We start from the raw sequence: 19973 nt of genomic DNA, 5'->3' as shown, positions 1-19973 counted from the left end.
TTTAGCATTGTTCTTGGCATTAAGTAAATAAAGATGAGATTTCTGCTAGTGGAGTGCTGAATTGATTTCTCTGAAGAAAAAAGAAGTAAGGTGTTGGATTAGACCCTAGAGAATGACTGAATGGCTACTTCTGGTTGGCTGGCCAGGGTAAACCTCTGCAAATAGCTTTTGAGCTGAGATCTGAGTAACCAGAAAATCTGTGAAGTATGGGAGAGTGAAATGTTTGTTGGTTATTATTTTCCCTTCATAAGCCAGGAGCTGCATCACTTAAAATGATGTTTTAAATGATGCTAAGCAGTGAAAACAGCGAGATGTGATGGAACAAGCCCGGGAGTTTGGCCTGGTTTGGCTACCAGCTAGCACGATGATCTCTGACAGGTCCCGTCTTCCTGGTCTTTGGTGGACACATGCTTTAGCACTTCAAGTTTTTGCTCCTTGGAAGACGCCCAAAGTTCTAGCAGGGTATAAAGGAGAATAAATGAGTCGGCCTGACAGTGTACCTTGCTGACCAAACCCAGCGGTCACTTGTCAGGGCAACTCTGAGGCCCTCTGCTCATTCTTGTGGAGGAGGGAAGAAAAGGAAACCAAACAAACCTCTGTTTATGAATTGATATCTTGTATTTTACAGGGTGCAGTATGTGCTGTTGTGATATTAGAATATTTAAGAATACTCTCACAGTTTTAAAACCTTAAGGGATCCTACTGAATGGGAAAAGATATTTGCCAATGATATATCTGATAAGGGATTAATATCACAGATCTATAAAAAACTTACTCAACTCAACTCCAAAAAAACAAACAACCCAATTAAAAAATGGGCAGAGGACTTGAGGAGACATTTTTCTAAAAAGGACATACAGAAGGCAAGAAGACATATGAAGAAATGCTCAACCTCACTAACCATCAGAGAAATGCAAATAAAAACCACAATGAGATACCACCTCACCCCAGTCAAAATGGCTATCATCAATAAATCAACAAACAACAAATGCTGGCGGGGATGTGGAGAAAAGGGAACGCTAGTGCACTGTTGGTGGGATTGCAGATTAGTGCAGCCACTATGGAAAACAGTATGGAGGTATCTCAGGAATCTGAAGATAGAACTACCCTATGATCCAGTAATTCCACTCCTAGGCATCTACCCGGAGAAATCCAAAACTCCAACTCAAAAATCTGTATGCACTCCTATGTTTATTGCAGCACTTTACACAATAGCCAAGATATGGAAACAACCGAAATGCCCATCGGTCGATGACTGGATTAAGAAGCTGTGGTACATTTATACAATGGAGTATTACGCAGCCATAAAGAAGAAAGAAATCTTATCATTTGCAGCAACATGGATGGATCTAGAGAACATTATGTTAAGTGAAATAAGTCAGAAAGAGAAAGACAAGTACCATATGATCTCACTTATATGCGGAATCTAAAGAAAAGAACATGTGTATGAACTAATCAGAAACAGTTTTGGGGACACAAAAAACCGAGAGTTGTTAGATGGGCGCGGGGGAGGGGGTTGGGGATGGGGGGAAGGGTGAAGGGTTTGGGGGGCGGCTGGTGACCACAGGATGGCCTCAGGGTTTTTGAGAATTACTTTGGGGAATTTATTCAATAGTGTTTGGGGATTTTGTTGGGTGTCCGATGGATATGTGTCCTGTTTGGGAGACCACCTCAGGGATACTGTGGATGCCTGGTCATGGCATTGTACACCAGAGGCTGGACATTAATGAATGCCAACTATAATTTTATGTGTATAATGTGATGGCTCAGTGTGAGGTTGGGGTGGTGGTGGATGGGGGGAGGGGGGTTCACGGTGTGAGGGATGTAAAAATAAAATAAAATAAAACTATTATAAAAAAAATAAAATAAAATAAAACCTTTTCTCTTTGGAAGTAAATATTAAGGATATGTCGCATGGCTTTAAGGTCCAGGGATTAGAGAAATCGTCAGAGGTGCCACATACACCACCATAACCAAGATACCATTGCATAGGGTTTCTTCTTTTAGAACTTGGGAAGCCTGCCTTAGGCCATCTCAGGTCAGCTAACTTAGTTTGCAAAACTTGTTTGCTTATTGAGAAAAGACTGCACGAAATCATTGCTAGCTCCCCTCATTTTTGCCAGTCTTTTAGTGTTCCTCAGTGGGAGTTACATGTCAGGTTTTCTGTCTGCTGCTGTGGTTTGGTCTGTTTGGGATTGTACTGTTTAGAAATCAAATCCTCCTTGAGGAAAGGGCAAATAACGTTTTTTTTTTAAGTAAGTTATCTCATCTGTATTTAAAAAAAAAATTTTCTGAGTCTCGAAAGAAGTTCAAGTTTGCAAAGGGACTAATTTGTTTGAATCTGTTTTCTTACATTAGGTGTAACTGAAAAGTGACTGACCCTCTCTGCAGAGATGTCAAAAACAAACAAATCCAAGTCTGGGTCTCGTTCTTCTCGTTCAAGATCTGCATCAAGATCTCGTTCTCGGTCATTTTCGAAGTCTCGATCTCGAAGTCGATCTATCTCTCGTTCAAGGAAGCGCAGGCTGAGGTAAGCGATTGTGGTCGTATATTGATGTAATCATTGCATCGGGTCTTTGAAGATCTTTCTTTAGACTTTCTGTGGATGTTAAATGGAGTTGGGGGGTTAACAGAGGTGGAGGGTTGGGCTGTAAGATATTCCAGGTTTCTTCAAATGCTGCAAATCAAATCAGCTTTGCTTGCCATACTGTTTGCCTAATTCCTTTTCTCCTCTGCCAGCACATACTGTTGCTCATCTACTTCGGAAGAAAGAGCATTTTATTTTTTTTTTGAGCTGTGTACTTCAAATCTCTACATCTGATTATTTTTCAGTGAAGTATTTTTGGAGTCTTGGACCAAAGTTTATTTTCATCATCAGCAAAGAAAGGATAGCTAAGAGGATTAATAGTATGCTCAACATTGCAAGGAAAAGAAGTCCTAACTCACTAAAATAATTAAACCTTAAAAAACTTCTCAGGAGTCATTTGTGTACACTTGATGTGCCAGTTACTAACACGCTGCATCTGTTTAGTGAACACATCTTGAAACTAATCTAAAAATCATTATTGTAGACATCACTTTGACTTCTTACTAAGTGTTCAAATGATTCTTTTGAATTTATTGCCAGTATTCTTTAATTCAGTCAGTTTTCACACCTTTAGGTGGGATTTCCCTATTTCAATTATGTCTTGGAATAGGATGCCAAACTTCCAGCGTCTTTTCCTCTTGATGTGTTGTGAGTTGGGTTTTTCATTCTTTAAATCTGTTTTAATTTTCTTTTGTGAGCAGATAAGAACTTTTCAGTAGATACAAGTTTTATGTGTGCTTTAGGGAAGTGTTGGTGTATTTAAATACCAGAGGGGGATCTTTACACAACTTCATTCGTTTTGGCAGAATTGCGCCAGGCAATGAGGTAATTTCTCGGTTTTGCCACTTGGAACCGCTTCTGTTTCAGATAGAGTCTAGAATCCTGTTCTTAAAGGAATTATGAAATTTAAAATGAACCTCAGGAAAAGTTGTTATTAAGCTTTATTTTTGATGGTTCCATAGTCCATAGTACTTCTAAAAGTTAAACAAATGATTGGTGGGTTTTTTGTTCTCTCCTCCTAACAAAAACAAGTTAATTTCTTAAGTGAAATCTGGGAGAAGCCTGCCTGAAAATTAATTTCAGACCAGAAGTTGAACAAAAAAGTAGATGTGCATAAATATTAATGACTCCAATTTAATGTAGAATAAGAAGTTATAAATTTTGAGTCTCTCCTTCAAACAAAAGAAATGTTAGGGTTTTCCCCCTTTTTTAAACATAGCATTACACCTTGAGGCTAACGCCACTTCTAACTTTTTTCTCTCTCCCGTGTTTTTTTGGGCATGCATTTTCAACCCAAACTTAGTTCAAGCCCTAGGCTAGATAGAGTCTGTCTGTTGCCCAATTATGTCAGAATCTATATAAGTAAAATTCTATCCCACCTTCTCGCCCTCCCAAAGAAGAAGAGGGAAAACCCACTAAATATACTTATATCTACCTCAAGAAGTTGCTGTCAAGGCCTTAGGCAGAGACTCTAAGTAAACTCCTACCTTGCACCCAGAGGTTTTTGATTTGGGCTGTTTAAATCTCAGTTCTAGTTAATTTGGTTCTGAAAGGTAACATTTTAAAACTTAATCCAGTAAGTGGAAACTAAATAATTGGTTCAAAAACGAGGCTATACAACCAAAACTGAGACAAAATTGAACTGACACAAATCAAATTGAAAAATGTTAATCAACTCTGAAATATTTGTGTGAGCTGGAACTCTGGGCATATCTATCTGGACAGATCGCTTTATTCTGCAAATAATTTGGCATGGTCATTGACTTAGCAAATAAGGGAAAAATATCTCAGGCAGGCAATATGTGGTGGGGTAGTTCTAGAGCTACTTTATGTGATTGATATCTTACACCTAGAAAATTGCTATTTTGGAGGAATTTCTCCACTAGAAAACATGTTTTTATACTTCATTCTAGTCTGACTTTTGTTTTTTAGAAACAGATAAATTTGCCACTGGATGTTCAATTCTTATTTCTGGCTTATCTGTTTCATGATTTTTTTCCCTTTTGTTTTCCCTCTCCTACAAGGAAAGTGTACTATCCAGAGTTTGAGAAACCATGCCTTTAAATTAACTTAACTGCTGAGTTCTACAGAATTGGAGAAAATTGATTGTTTCCTTGTATTTCACAGACTGTATCCTTTTAAGTGACTTCTCGTAAATAACTTCATTTGCAATCTGCAGAGACTCATGTTCCTGCATCTGTGCAATGTCTTCGGGTTTTGGATGCAGTATGCCACAGGGCCCTCACTAGTAATTGGTGACAGAAGCAGCAGTAGCCTCTGAGGATGGGAACATGAATTAACCCTCCTTAGTGCTGGAGGTGCATGACCTCCTTCAAGTATAGCCATTTAATTGGGTCAGACTCAATTTCATAGCCTGCACCTGCCTCTTCCTCCTTCTTTTCTTATATTAAACTGTTTTCAAATGAAAAGTATGGAAGGTAAGTTTTTTGGTTTTTTTGTTTCTGTTTTTTTAATTGTACTATTTTAAATAGGAACCATTAACAATCAGAAGTATGATGCATGTTTTCCAGTTACTCTTATTCTTGGGATAGATCAAGAACCTGAGCACCACGGGGTAATAAGTAATAGAAAGCCAATCCCATTTTATTTCCTTTAGATTAAATTAAATGTAAGTTTCTTCTTTAAAATACCATTTTGTTTAGTTGTTAAAGCCTGTCACATTTGCTACATGGAGTTATTTATAAAACAAGCAAACACACGAAATGCATCTGTTCCCAGTCAGGCCTGACATGAGGCCTGCTGATTAACTAAAGGATTTTTATTCTATATGCAAAGAAAATATTTTTGGAAGGAATTTTCTAGTAATTTTACCTAATTCCAGCTAACTACTTAGCAGTAGTGGTTAATTGTAATGACCTATATCATAGTTGACAAGACAGGTGGTATCCAAGAACCCCCAGAGGGTTTTTACACCAACAGGTATAGTTCTGGGCTTTTTGATGGAAGCAAGGCTCCCTCCCTGTTACTGACAAGTCTGGCATTCATGGACATGTAATTTTTACAAAGATAGGTTACTGTTAAATTCCCGTGGTTCTGGAAATGTTCCTTTGGTAAACTAGAGTTCTGTATTTTTAATCAATGAACAACACAACACTAGACTTCAGGTTAGCTTGAAAGATGTGCAGCGGGGGGAGGGTTTTTGTAGTTCCTCTTTGCTAATCAATCTCCTGTGTACTCGGGTGTCTTATGGTCAGATAGTGCCCTCTTGTGGCATCTAAGTAATATCTTGTAGTTCAGCCACAGAAAACGACCTAAATTAAATTAAATAGGGAGAACATTTCCAGGTCCCAAGTTAAAAAACAATATTTATATGCTCTGCTCTTCTGATTTTAGTTAAAAATCTTTAAAGTTTTGCATAGATGCATTCTCGAGGTCCCTAGTTAAGTGTTCTTTGGTTTGAAGATACTGTGTTTTTACAACGCCCGGTCTTAGTGGAATCTAAGAAATGAGCCCTGCACAGAGAGGTGAATAGGGTGGGGAGTAGAGTGTTATAACAGTGCAGAGGCCAAAAGACCTGAGTAGTTACCGGTAGGTACTACAGCTTGTGATTCTTCCTCACTGCCAGTGACCTGTAAACCCCGTGCCTGCGGAATTCAGAGCAGTCAGTATACTGTATTAAAGTGGTCTTTGTTTAGTTTGCTGCACTAACATGTCACTGTAGAAATCCATCTCCACTTACAATGTGCTGTAATACTAATGCAGCAATCTCGGTATCTCATTTGTTAAAGAAATTTTTATCTATATTTTTGTACTTAATATGGGCCACAAGCAGTGGGATTAAATATTTAAATGTGCACCCCAAGAACAGGAATTTCAAAATGTTACTTTTCTGTTGGCAGGTTTTTCTTGAATAAAAATGCTTGTGTCAAAAATTCAAATATTTCCTCTCCCCCCATCCGCCTTTCAGTTCTAGGTCTCGTTCCAGATCATATTCTCCAGCCCATAACAGAGAGAGGAATCACCCAAGAGTGTATCAGAATCGGGATTTCCGAGGTCACAACAGAGGCTATAGAAGGCCCTATTATTTCCGTGGGCGCAACAGAGGCTTTTATCCGTGGGGCCAGTATAACCGCGGAGGTTATGGAAACTACCGCTCAAATTGGCAGAATTACCGGCAAGCATACAGTCCTCGTCGAGGCCGTTCCCGATCCCGGTCTCCAAAGAGAAGGTCCCCTTCGCCACGGTCCAGAAGCCATTCTAGAAACTCCGATAAGTCTTCCTCTGACAGGTCAAGGCGCTCCTCGTCCTCTCGTTCTTCCTCCAACCACAGCCGAGTTGAATCTAAGCGCAAGTCTGCAAAGGAGAAGAAGTCCTCTTCCAAGGATAGCCGGCCATCTCATGCTGCCGGGGATAACCAGGGAGACGAGGCCAAGGAGCAGGTGTTCTCTGGAGGCACCTCTGAAGATGCAAAAGCACCTGAGAGCGCGAAGCCGTGGGCCGATGGCAGCACGTACGGTGCTGGCAGTGCATCCCGGGCCTCGGCGGCCTCCGAGCTGAGTCCCCGGGAGCGAAGCCCTGCTCTGAAAAGCCCCCTCCAATCTGTGGTGGTGAGACGGCGGTCCCCTCGTCCTAGCCCTGTGCCAAAGCCTAGCCCTCCACTTTCCGGCACATCTCAGATGGGCTCGACTCTGCAGAGTGGTTCTGGGTACCAGGCTGGGACACACCCAGGTCAGTTTGACCATGGCTCTGGGTCCTTGAGTCCATCGAAAAAGAGCCCTGTGGGTAAGAGTCCTCCGGCCACTGGCTCCACGTATGGCTCATCTCAGGAGGAGGAGGGCGCTGCTCCAGGAGGAGCAAGCTACACAAAGAGGCAAGTATCTGGTTTCCCCTGCCCGGTTCTGTTTATCTCACCACCTGGCAGTTTAGTTGTAATGTGATCTAAGGTAGAGCTCTGATTAATCATAATAAGGTAATCCCCATTTCCTAAACTTTTCATTAGCAAACTTTAAAAGCGTAACCCAAGGAAACCTTAAACTTAACTCTAGCTTTCCTACCTTCCTGAATTTGTATTGCAGCATAAAGTTTCTTTAGACTACTCTGCAATGATGTTTTCACATTTAAAATTTGCCTTGGATTCTACCAATGTAAGCCAGAGAGAACTGTAGAGATTTGTGGGTCAGCTATCAAAAAAATACGGTCTTTTGTCAAAGTGAATGGCCATTGGAGCTGTTAGACTCTCTAAGACCCACCCTGTGATGGATCTACATGGTGAAGAGCTGCGCCCTCGCACCCTCACACCCTCCAGTTGAGGAGACTGGGCAGAATGGGAAAGTTCAAGGCTTAGTCCAGGAAGGCCTTGTTGTAAAATCGCAAGGTGGGTGTATGTCCCAGTAGAAGCCATCCGGGCTGCGTGTTAGGACGTGACAGTGCTTCCGTCTTTGTACCCTGGGGGACATGGTGAGTTGGAACCTGAATCTTTCTTTGTGTGGTTGGATGGACTGGGACAGCAGAGGTGTAACAGGGACGTCACTTTGGGACCAGATTGTCAAGAGGGACTTTACCGGCAAGTGGTTCTCCCTTTTCCTTTTCTCCTGTTAGCATATTCTTTGATGTCCTGTTGTCCTTTGATTCTGTTTACCATATTAACATAACTGTAACTTGGTTAGACTTTCGCTAGTAACGATACAAATGAGATGTTCAGAATCTGTACTGTCCAGCCTTCAGTACGTCTACTTTAAAATGTAAGTGTTTTGTTCCTTGCCAGAACTGTGAATGTCGTTAGAAGATGTAGACTTGGGCACGAGCTCTGCTTTTCCATAAGAAAGAATAGTATGATTTCTGCCCCCTTCCCTCAATTAACGTGTATTTTGTCTTTATTTGTGTTTGCAGTATATTTTATATTTAGATCTTCTAGGTGACTTGAAGCAAATTTGAAGTCTCTTTTGAGACTTGTATTTCCAAATGTGAGTTGTATAAAAGCAAAACAGTCCAAGGTTGAACATTCTGTGTTAACTTTGCTGAAAGCAGATTGTAAGTGACTGAGTGAAGGTTGGATAAGACCTTAATTTTTTTTTTCCTAGACCACTTACAGGTAAGTAGGTTTTTGTTTTTTAGTATCCTAAAACTTACTTCTGTTATTTTCTTTTTGGTTGGCTTTTGTAAGACACAGCTCCACAGACCTCTTAAATGCCAAGTTCCTACATCTGTGATGGGCAGTTTGTTTTTTTAATTACTAGAAAGTAATCAAGTAGAAAGTCCTTTGGTAACACTGGAATCCACAAGACATGTTTGTTCAGAGATTCAAAACTTAAGACCATATAGTGCTGTTTTCGATCAAGTTGCTTAAGAAACCTTTTGTGTGTCTCCCTTGTGTTTTTGTAACTAGGTATCTAGATGAGCAGAAGACAGAGAATGGAAAAGATAAGGAACAGAAACAAACAAATACTGATAAAGAGAAAATGAAAGAGAAAGGGAGCTTCTCTGATATGGGCTTGAGTGATTCGAAAATGAAATCTGATATGTTTGCTCCCAAAACTGATTCTGAGAAGGCTTTTCGGGGTAGCCAGTCTCCCAAAAGGTATAAGCTCCGAGATGACTTTGAGAAGAAGATGGCTGACTTCCACAAGGACGATATGGATGACCAAGATAAGGACAAAGCTAAGGGGAGGAAAGAATCTGAGTTTGATGATGAACCCAAATTTATGTCGAAAGTCATAGCAGGTGCAAACAAAAACCAGGAGGAGGAGAAGTCAGGCAAATGGGAGGGCCTGGTGTATGCCCCTCCAGGGAAGGAAAAACAAAGGAAAACAGAGGAGTTGGAGGAGGAGTCTTTCTCAGAGAGATCCAAAAAGGAGGATCGGGGAGGGCTCAAGAGAACCGAAAGTGGGCACAGGGGGTTCGTGCCTGAAAAGAATTTCCGAGTGACCGCTTACAAAGCAGTCCAGGAGAAAAGCTCATCACCTCCCCCAAGAAAGACCTTTGAGAGCCGAGAGAAGCTAGGAGCCAAAGGAGACTTTTCCACGGGGAAGTCTTCCTTTTCCATAACTCGCGAGGCCCAGGTCAATGTCCGGATGGACTCTTTTGATGAGGACCTTGCAAGGTGAGATGCAGTCCTTGATCAGGACTTTAGTGGTCTAAGTGGTGTCTCCCTGAGGACACTCTGGAACCAGGACAGGCCCCTCCTGTATTGCCCCTGCTGTCCAAGTTTCAGTGCTGATACCCTCGAGTCTACCTGTTTTTAGTGGAGAGTGTGTGTCCCTGAGAGATTGATTATGTGTTGGGGTCAGTATCACAGGGTTGGTGAAGCCTGTTTCTTTAGTGACTGACTTTCTGGGTGCTGGGTCCCCTCTGCTGCTTTCTTGCTCTCTGTCCAGCACCACCACCCTTTTATCCTATTTCTTCCCAAATGTGCTTAAGATATCTTTTGCTGTGGAGCCATCCAGGATTTGTTTCTCCATTCTTAACTAGGCTACCAAAGTCTATTATTTATAGGCCTTCACCATGAAATAATGTAGAGTTGGGACTGTAGGGTGCAGGGAGAACTTCAGGAAAAGAGGGGTGAGGGCCAGGCTGTTTTCACTTGCTGTAAAACCTGTGTAGTCTATTGGAAGCCACATTCCGGTCACATCCCGCTCTGCTTCATTGTGTCACTTCACTGAATGGCCACTGAATGGCCCTGGCTGGCCAAGCTAGTTGATCTTTTAAAATATATTCGCATTTGTTGTGCATATTAAAACTAGCAGTGACCTCCCCCCCCCAAAAAAAAAAACACAAACAGAAGAGAGTCACTGAGGTTTAACACTTCATCCTGCCTATTTGTTCCTGTTAAAGATTTCCAGTGAAAAGGGAAGAGAAGGGTGGCTGGTTAGCTCAATTGGTTAGAGCGTGGAGCTAATAACACCAAGGTTGCTGGTTTGATCCCTGCATGGGCCTCTGTGAGCTGCGCCCTCCTTAAAAAGAAAACAGGGAAGAGAGAGATTTTGCATGCCTTTTTGCTGTGATGCATTGAGGCTACTTTGAACTTTGGTAGGGGGAAAGAAAGGAACTTTGTGGATAACTTTAAAACTCTTTGAAAAAAGTACACATTGCATTTTAATGGTTTAAGTGTTCTGACTTTCTGTATATCTTATTATATTGGGCCTCCCTGTGTTTCTTTTTCAGACCCAGTGGCTTATTGGCTCAGGAACGCAAGCTTTGTCGAGATCTGGTGCATAGCAACAAAAAGGAACAGGAATTTCGTTCCATTTTCCAACACATACAGTCAGCTCAGTCTCAGCGGAGCCCCTCCGAGCTGTTTGCCCAGCACATAGTGACCATTGTCCACCACGTCAAAGGTGAGTCGTGGGATCCTGGGCCAACCACTCAGCCTCCTCTCTTAAAAGCAGAAGGATGAGGGCGTGAATAGAGAGCCTTCGGGGCCCCTTTATCTTACCGAAAGGGCCTTCGAAGCTAGGAACTGGCTTGAAGGAAATCCCTTCTAGGAAGGAGTTTCCATTTTTTTTTTTTTTCACCGTTTATTTTTTATTAAGACATGGCCAGTCCAAAAGGAATGATGTGGTTGTGTTCAAACCAGGTTGCTTCTACTTCTTCATTGTAGTTAATCTTTCCATCATCCTCTTATTCTTCTTAACACAATCAGGGCATAACATATTATCTTCTAGGTCTGGGTATGGGAAAGTGCAGGCCGGTAATAGGAAGAGAGAGATCATCTTCTTAGGAGGGTCAGGCACCCACGCCTGACCTGCATAGAACTGCAGGCGAACCCAACCCTCTCTGTCTGCCAAGAGAGGTCTGCCATGGACCACACACCACCTGACACCAGAGGTTTGCAGCAGAAAGTTCTCAGCAGAAGTAGGAATGGGACATGAATTCATAGCCTTAGGTTGAACGGCTCTTGCAGCAAGTCTTGCCCATGCTGCCAACATGGCTTCCTGAGCTGAAGTTATCACTTCAACGCTATTGGTCATTTGCTCTCTCTCACTCATCTTACAGCTTTTCTAACTCCTTGCTTTCTTGGTCACCATCTTGCATTTCTTTGAACTTGACTCCTGTAGTATTTCAGGAATGTTTTGTTTTTCTTCAGAGTACGCATGTTCCTTGAGCCTCAGATAAACGTCTATTTTCTTGCCATCAGTACTCAAATTAAATTGTTGGCACCAGTTCCGCAAAGTGTCCCAACGCACTTTATTAATTGAAGGCAAAATGGTCGGCAAGGGGAGCATTGGTTTTGGACAAGCTTTGAACTGTTCACTCGTTTGAGGAAGATAAACATCATTATCTAGCCTAGGAATCATCAGGTTGTCTTCTGAGATTGAAGAAATGCTTGGTTCCATTTGATGTTCTTCATTAGGTTCCTCACTAACTGGAACCAATGTGAGAATCACACTTTCTTCCTCTAATTCAACCTTAAAGTAGTCCTTTTCACTGCTATCAAAATTTGAATTTGCCATTCCCAGGAACACTCAGAGAACAGCAAAGCCAGCACAGTTAAGAATACCTGCAGTTTACTCCTTTTAACCTGGGAGTTTCTCACTAGGCTTCTCCTTTTATAAGCAAATGTCTCCTTCTCGAGTTTCCATTTTTTAATTATAGAGCTAAACATTCTGAATTGCTAGTAGTAACCTGTGATCGTTGAGAATAGGAAAAATCCTTCACATGAAGGTTTAAAATGCTTGTAAAAGGATGTGTGAAGAGTGGCTTTTCCAGCACCTCTGTCTCTTCCTGTCTAGCAAGTGGAAGCCTCTAGGGTTCTCTTGTGGTGTGAATTTCTTCCCCACATTATTCTGCCATCTACTGGGCACATGGAGGTGGGTGGGTTGGGGAATGGCCCAGAGAAAGTGATACAGAAGCTGGGTTGGGCAAGTTACAGATTCCGTCTGAAATTTAAACTCAAGCCGGAGTTGGTGGTGTGATTCAAACGCTAGTAAGCTCCAGGGTTCTCTCTTTGCGTCCGTGTCTAAGATCAGGGAGCGACAGAGGCATTCCAGTGCCCAACATGGGATTGGGTCTGAATCAGCCGCCTTTCCTTCCTCTTTTCACTATGTTTGTTGTATGAATTTGACTACTTTAGTGATGTCTCTGGCTGCGGGTTCATGCCAAAGAGTTGAATATAGTGTCTGCCTTTGATGGCATAATGTGTTTTTTTTTGAATCCCCACAGAGCATCACTTTGGATCCTCAGGAATGACATTGCATGAACGCTTTACTAAATACCTAAAGAGAGGAAGTGAGCAGGACGCAGCTAAAAACAAGAAAAGCCCAGAGATACACAGGTGAGGACCCCAACCTTATATACTGGAGGTGATCATAAAAGACTGATCATCACTTGTCTTGTTTTTGTGACATTAGGTGCATTTGCAGCAGAATTGAGGGTAACTTCCTAAAGAATGTAGGATAGAAGTGGGCGTTGGTAGTTGTCAGTGGAAAGGACATGCTTTGTGCTTCAAGTTTCTCATTTTGGGCCTGAGGAAAACAGTGTTTTTGATGTAGTAGATGAACCTCTGTATTCTTGGGAGAGGGCAAGTGGTAACCTGAGTTCACTGAGCTTTCTGTAGGGAGAGAAAACGTTAAGTTTCTTTAAACAACCAGTGTATTTCATGTATCAGTTTTTCTTTTGGAAGTATTTGCAGTGCATAGGGGCCCGGGGTGGGGAAGCTTATAGGATTATGTGAAAGAGTTTAAAAGCCCAGTAGGTTTCAAGATATCACATTGGTTGTGGGAGTCTATTTAGCAAATAGGGACTTTGTCTAGAAACAAAGCTGGCCTTATCTTTAATTCCTTAATAGTCAACTCTTGCAGGATGTAGGAGAACTGTGTTTGTACAACAGTCTTGGATTTAGGGTCTTTTGGGGTCGTGTACATGCCAGGCAGTTGTTTCTCACCCAGACTTAATCTCATAGGTGAATAATGGGCCATTACATTCAAATTCCCAAGATGAAAACTGCCCTTTGAGGTTAGCAGGCCATATAGATAGTCTTGATGTGAACTAGCAATTACAGACATGTCTGTAGGTGAGTCTGTCTTCCTGGATGTAACATTACTGGGAGGGAATAAGAAGTTTCTTCTGTTTGAGAAGTTGGAATTTATTTTGTGTGTGGATGTGCACACTTAATAGGTGAGTGTAATGTGACCAATATGTATGTAAGTTATGAAACATAATAAAAAGGAATGCCTATGATTCCATTACCCAACTGACGAACTAAAATACTATACATACTATGTCCACGCTATGGAATATTAAATAATTTTTGTGTTTTCAATTTTAGGAGGATAGACATTTCCCCCAGTACATTCAGAAAGCATGGTTTGGCTCATGATGAAATGAAAAGTCCCCGGGAACCTGGCTACAAGGTGAAATGTTGCTTTGATCAGTAATTCCAACAAAATGAGTGCGTTGGGCATGAACTTGACAGAAATGTGTTTGTTTAAATTACTCTCTACTTAAGTTTGTGTTTTTCTTTTAAGGATGGGCATAATTCTAAAAATGAACTACAAAGGGTTAATTTTTATTAAATGTATCAACAACCTTTGTGAAGTGGTTAGAATATGGTAAATGACCCCAAAGTCTATTGAGGTGAGCTTGAGAAAAAAAAGAGAGGAGTTTTGGAACAAGTGCCCTTGATGAGAGAAGAAACTTTTTGTGATATTTTTCTGCTTGTAAGTATTATCAAATCAACTATATACATGCGCTATTTCCAACCATGATTTCAAAAAAGACATGCATGTCAGAGGAGAGTGAAATATTCATATCTTAACTTAATAGACTGTTTTAAGCAGCTAGTCCAGTTTTTTCCTAACATTGTACCATATCTGTCATCTGTTGGTTACTGTTACTTTAAAGCTAAACATTATTGATAGCCCAGCTACGTTTGCAATGATGTGCACGTAAACACTGTTAAGAGTTTAAAGCTTGTATGCAGTCTTTTGCTGTGAAATACTAGATTTGGGGTTTAAAAAAAGGCTTAGTATATATGGACCTTCATTCACATAAACAGTTGACATTTAAGAATTAGAGGTGGCTCTTCAATGCTACTGAAACCTTTTCTAAAAATAGTAATCTTCAAGTTTTCCAAACAAATTTGTCTTATTGGTTGAATGTGATGAGAGGCACTCTTGCACAATCTCTCTTCTCTCCGATCTTCCTTTTCTTTTTCTCCAAGTATCCACCAGCTTGACGAGTTAACATGTTGAAATGCACGGTTTTGAAACATCAGAAGACGTCTGGTCCTCTGTGTCTCAGAAAGCCAGCTCATTAGAGGTGCTGTCTGCACTCACTGCTAAGGGAGCAGCGGCTACATTTTTTTCTTTTCTTTTCTGTCTTTGGAGGGTGCAGGGGCCCGGTTAGCTCTCTCAAAAACAGTGGTGACACACTAAAACTACTGACTACCTATCACATTTATTTCAACAAAAAGCTTAGTGGTTTGTGTAAGTAAAATGTTAATACAGAGTGAACTGCTCATTCCTTCCTCTTTTAGGGAGGTTTTAGTTCCATGAGACAAGTCCTAGTGTATAATGTCCCTGAAACCACCTTGTATCTCCGCTCTCGCTGAGTTTCCCAAGAACTGTTGAAACCCTTCCTGTGCTGGTTTGTAGTGGAAGGCGATTGGTGCTGCTGGGCTCATACTGTGTCTTTAGCATACACTTCCTAGAAAGTTAGCAAAAAGATATTTCTTTTTTTCCCCTCCTTTTAAAAATAAACTTTGATTTCATATTGGCACTTTATGAATTATCCATTATGGTTTTTGATACTCCCCCTCTCAAGAAATTTCTCAGTATAACCAAGCATTTTAAAAAGCTGCCTAAGTCTCCCACTGTCTGTCATTAGACTCAGTCCTCAGGGATGATTCCAAGTAGAGGAGAAGCCTGGGGTGGCTGCTGCAGTGTAGGTAGGGGCAGGACAACACGCGAGTTTCCACTCCTGATGGTGACTAAGCCAGAGCCACCCCGTCACCCCCAGAGGTGGTCTGGCCATCTTGACTTGTGGAGGCTAGTCAGATCATTATGGGGCCACAGAGGAAACAAAGCAAGATCAGTACGTAGCATTTTTAGGAGGCTGTCATCATCATTACTGTAGAGAACTGGTTTGGGCTCTGAGGGATCCTCATGAAGTGACTTTTTGGGACGTTCTGCATCCTTCCCAAGCGTGCGAGGTGCCTCACATTCCCAGTGCTTCTCTGCATTGGAGTCTTAGCTGCAGTTTATGGGGTGGTTGAGTTGGTAGCCCTGAATCCCCAAAACCTTCATTTTGATTTCTCTTTTGGCAGACTGAGGGAAAATACAAAGATGACCCTGTTGATCTCCGCCTTGATATTGAACGTCGTAAAAAACATAAGGAGAGAGATCTTAAACGAGGTAAATCAAGAGAATCAGTGGATTCCCGAGACTCAAGCCACTCGAGGGAAAGATCAGCTGAGAAAACCGAGAAAACCCATAAAGGATCAAAGAAGCAGAAGTACGTAAGCCCGTCTGTCACGTGGTTCAGACTCTTCAGTGGAGTTTCTCGCCTGCCCCCTTTAGGCTATACCTTCCAAGCCAGAGAACTTTGGGGTTAGGAATGATAGCAACTTGTGCAGTTTCTCCTTTTACACCATGGAACTAACATCAAGGAAGCTCCTAGTTTGAAAACAGAACTTTTGCATCTAAGCAGGTGTGATCCTTGTCCAAAGAAGGCTTCCTGGGAGACCAGCAGTTCATTTGGCCATAGGGACAGCGCGGAGAATCGTTTGAAAATTCTTTTTGTAGTTGTTTTAGACACGTTCTTTCTCACCGCGAATCTTCGTGGGGAGATTATGTTTTAGAAATGGCTCAAAGTATTTGTCAGGTGCTAACACTTGTCAGAGAAACAGTGTAGAGCCAGATAGGACAAGACTGTTGATCTTAAATGCCTTTTAAACTAGTTCCAAGAGGTTATTCTTTAAACAAAGGTAGCGTTGTTGAACTTCATAGGGCGGCATGCGTGCCAAGGTCCTGTTGTTTCTGTTTACATTTTTGAAAGTTCCATGACTTTTGAGTCACGTCTCATTAAACGTAGCAGAATCGAAACCTCTGGATAGCTCTGATTTCTAGTAGTCTGAGTTAAACATCTGAGTTATAAAAATTCTGGGACAAATCCCTTTTTATGAATAAATGCTAATAGGATTAAACTGTTGTAAGCCCTTGAGCTTCTCAAATGTGGGGGTGAGAGGTGGGAGAGGGGCAAGGTGTTTTTCATGATGGATGAGGATGAGGGATGGGAGCAACAACAATAGGTCACTGACACTTGACTGGCTTCTCCCTGTGAGGCCTTCTGTACCTCTTAGAGCCTTGCCTTTCTGCCACCTTCCAGGCAGCCCGTAACAGCCTTCCCTAGAGGCGGTGCTGGCACTGAGCTGCAGTCCATAGACGGTGACTCATCAGGGGAGTCTAATTTGCCCTGGTCTGTAATTTACCCCAGATGAAGGGAAGGGAGGGAAGTAACTCAGGGAAGAGTTTCATCAGATCCTGCGCTTAATGACACAACCTCGCGAGCTCAGTGGGAGGTGGGAGGTGCGTGGAGGAGTGGTATAATTAGAGCTTGGATCGAATCAGGTTCTGCGCAGGTCTGTCACCTGGTCACAGTGTGCAGAGTACTGAATAATCATAGTCGCCCTTTACTGTATGCCAGCTCTGTCCGTGTAAAATGTTTAAGCATACTGGTGTTTTCATCTGGAGAGCAACCCCAGGAGACAGGTAGTATACTTCCTATGAGAAATAAAAGCACTATAAAGCACAAACAGGTGATAATATATAAATTGTCATATTTATATGTGAGCTGTCCCAGTACCATATACATTGGACTCTCAGTACACTGTTAGTTTCTTTTTGCCCCTCGTTTGTGCGTATGTGTTAGACTGGGCTCCCAGAGGCTGTAGACCATATTTTGTTCCTCCTTGTGTATACGGCTGGTGTTTATCACAGGCTCACACATAGATGTGCCACTGAATGTGACTGACAGAATTGGGAGGAAGCTCCCCAGGTATACTGGGGCGTAAGTTGGGGGTGGGGTGGGTTTTTTTATGTTACTCATCTTCATCCCAGACACAGCCTTGGTGGCCTCCTGGGTCAGGAGGCGCTGCACCCGAGAGGCTTATTGATTTCCCTGGCTCTTTCTGTTGTCATAGGAAGCACCGGCGAGCACGAGACCGGTCCAGGTCATCGTCCTCTTCCTCCCGGTCGTCCCACTCCTACAAAGCAGAGGAGTACACTGAAGAGGCGGAGGACAGAGAGGAGAGCACCACGGGCTTTGACAAATCTAGACTGGGGACCAAAGACTTTGCGGGTCCAAGTGAAAGAGGAGGCAGAGCTCGAGGGACCTTTGTAAGACCTTGCCCCTCCCCTTTTCTCCAAGCCCCTGCTCCCAATTCTGTGTTCTCAGAATACTAGTTCGCTTGCCCTTGATACAACCACAGAACCTGTGGTCAGTTCCCTATTACCTGGGCTTTTTATTTGTACTTTTCTAATCATAATCACTGAGCTAGAGAATCTCTTAGGGCTTCTGGTCTCAACACCCTGGCATGTGTTGCTCCTGCCGTGTGTAGGGAGTCCCTTGTGCCATGTGGTCCTCTGTCTAGGCTGTAGACTTGAGATGAGCAGAAAGGTGAATGGCTAAAAACAAGTCGACCAGCATATTGACTGGAAGACAACTGTGCCAGAAAAGTGAATGGAATGCAGAGTTGTTTTTCTCCGTTCCTGACATGGTCCTTTGTTCCTTTTCCCCGTTTATTGCCACAGCAATTTCGAGCCAGAGGGAGAGGCTGGGGCAGAGGCACCTACTCTGGCAACAACAACAACAGCAGCAACGATTTTCAAAAAAGAAACCGGGAGGAGGAGTGGGACCCTGAGTACACTCCCAAAAGCAAGAAGTATTACCTGGTATGTGTGGGGATGAGCAGGAAGGGCCGGCGCCTTCGGCACACGCGGTGGCTGACACCAAGGCTTTAGTCGGTCTCTCCAGAGCTGATGAAATACGTGTGCACTGGAGGGCTGTGTACTTGGGGGACAGTGTAGTGCTAGCAGTGAGTGTTCTCCAGAGAGGCAGTCCTGGCCTTGGGACGTTTACCATCTGAGACATTCATGGGCTCCAGGACAAGCAGGAGTGTTGCTCTTAGGTTTGTAGTCCGTGAGCTTGTTTTACTCCTCACCCATACCCTCCCGAGGCCTCCCCCCAGTCTCTACCCGGGATCGAGCTGTAACCCTCCCCTTAGGCCGCAGTTCCACTCTGTCACTCCCCAGTGCGAGAGTGACAAAAAGGACAGCTCAAGATCTCTGAAGAAGGGGCTCCGTCTCCAAAATAAAATGCCCCTGGGGCTTCTCTCATCTGAGCTATTGGTCTTTCCCAGGTACCTGGGCCTCTCTCCCTCTCTCAGGTTGGGGCTCTTCTAGGCTGAACTACCTGGCCAATGAGTGAACTCTCTTGGCCTTGCTGTCATTAGCAGGCTTAAATCCAAGCAGATGGGACTGAGTGTAGTAACCAAGGTAAACTTGGAATTGAGTCTCTGTTACCCTACGAGAAGGACTGGTGTGGGTCTCTGTTGTCCGTTGCACAGCTGGGAAACAAGCTGTTGTGTGGATGACTATGTACAGCCACCTTTGCTTTTCTAGGGCTGCTGGGAGCTGCTTTGAGACTCCTAGAGGACCCTAGAGGAGCCTATATCTAGGCTAGGGAAATGTTGGCTGGGTCCAGGATAGGTACTGGAGTGGGACTGCTTTCGGGGATGACTAAAGGCCATATACAGCCCTTTGCCCTCCTGCCATTTGCCGCCTGAAGCAGCGTTGCTGACCTGATGCATTTCAGTGTGTAAACAAGCAACCTGATAGGTGGCAAGCCCCGAGTTGACCCTAGAGTTGACCCTAGGAGCGTGGCCCTACATGCGTGGGTGGGTGGTTTACACTCTCAAGCGGGGCGGGGGGGGGGGGGCTGATGAGGTAGCAACAACTTCTAGTTTTTGAAATTCTTATTCGTTCTTTCATTGGATCCCTCCTTATCTCATGAGATCAGAGCAGGGATCGAGATGTAGGTTGTATTTTTTCCTACTCTTCCACTCTGCCTCCTTGCATAAGACTGAAGAGGGGAGATAAAAGATGAGAGGCTGGGTTCTGGTACTGCCTTCGCCGCTAAGTAGTCTGAGACCATGAGCAGGTCCTTTGCTCTCGGTATTGCTCTCTGTTCTTGGCTGGGGAGAGGGAGGGTTGGGAAGAGTGGGAGCTCCAGCTGTGTATCCTCTGTTAGCTTCCTGACAACCCAGATCAGACAGTTTTCTGTTTTGGTGTGATTGGCTTTCTCAGACCCATCCTTTGAGAGATGGTGTACTAAATAACATGGAGTTATTTCAAGTTCCTGAGCCTGTTTCCTCATTTGCATAGTGGAGGGTGATAATGATAGGGTAGGTGTGAGGATTAAGTGAGATAAT

General features: G+C 43.0%; 2 protein-coding genes across 4 annotated transcripts in view; one reads left to right on the top strand and one right to left on the bottom strand.

Moving 5' to 3' along the window:
* THRAP3 (thyroid hormone receptor associated protein 3) overlaps nucleotides 1-19973 on the top strand; it is a 61366-nt gene that overhangs the window by 39568 nt on the left and 1825 nt on the right. For all 3 annotated transcript variants that reach the window (XM_081057051.1, XM_081057052.1, XM_081057053.1), the window contains 9 exons: nucleotides 2359-2530; nucleotides 6516-7418; nucleotides 8934-9647; nucleotides 10709-10881; nucleotides 12707-12818; nucleotides 13812-13896; nucleotides 15810-15997; nucleotides 17685-17880; nucleotides 18295-18435. In XM_081057051.1, the coding sequence (XP_080913177.1) occupies nucleotides 2394-2530; nucleotides 6516-7418; nucleotides 8934-9647; nucleotides 10709-10881; nucleotides 12707-12818; nucleotides 13812-13896; nucleotides 15810-15997; nucleotides 17685-17880; nucleotides 18295-18435 (2649 nt within the window). In that variant the 5' untranslated portion in view covers nucleotides 2359-2393. The remainder of the gene's footprint in view (nucleotides 1-2358; nucleotides 2531-6515; nucleotides 7419-8933; nucleotides 9648-10708; nucleotides 10882-12706; nucleotides 12819-13811; nucleotides 13897-15809; nucleotides 15998-17684; nucleotides 17881-18294; nucleotides 18436-19973) is intronic.
* Nucleotides 11128-11997, bottom strand: LOC308501085 (developmental pluripotency-associated protein 2-like; the record flags this gene model as incomplete). Its single annotated transcript, XM_081056720.1, is given in 2 exon segments — nucleotides 11128-11544; nucleotides 11548-11997. Coding segments are annotated over 2 exon segments (867 nt in total).

The sequence above is a fragment of the Rhinolophus hipposideros genome, assembly GCF_964194185.1.
Source record: "Rhinolophus hipposideros genome assembly, chromosome: 8".
Taxonomy (NCBI): Eukaryota; Metazoa; Chordata; class Mammalia; order Chiroptera; family Rhinolophidae; genus Rhinolophus; species Rhinolophus hipposideros.
Note: the sequence above shows the minus strand (reverse complement) of the source record. Positions and strands in the feature narration are given on the sequence as shown.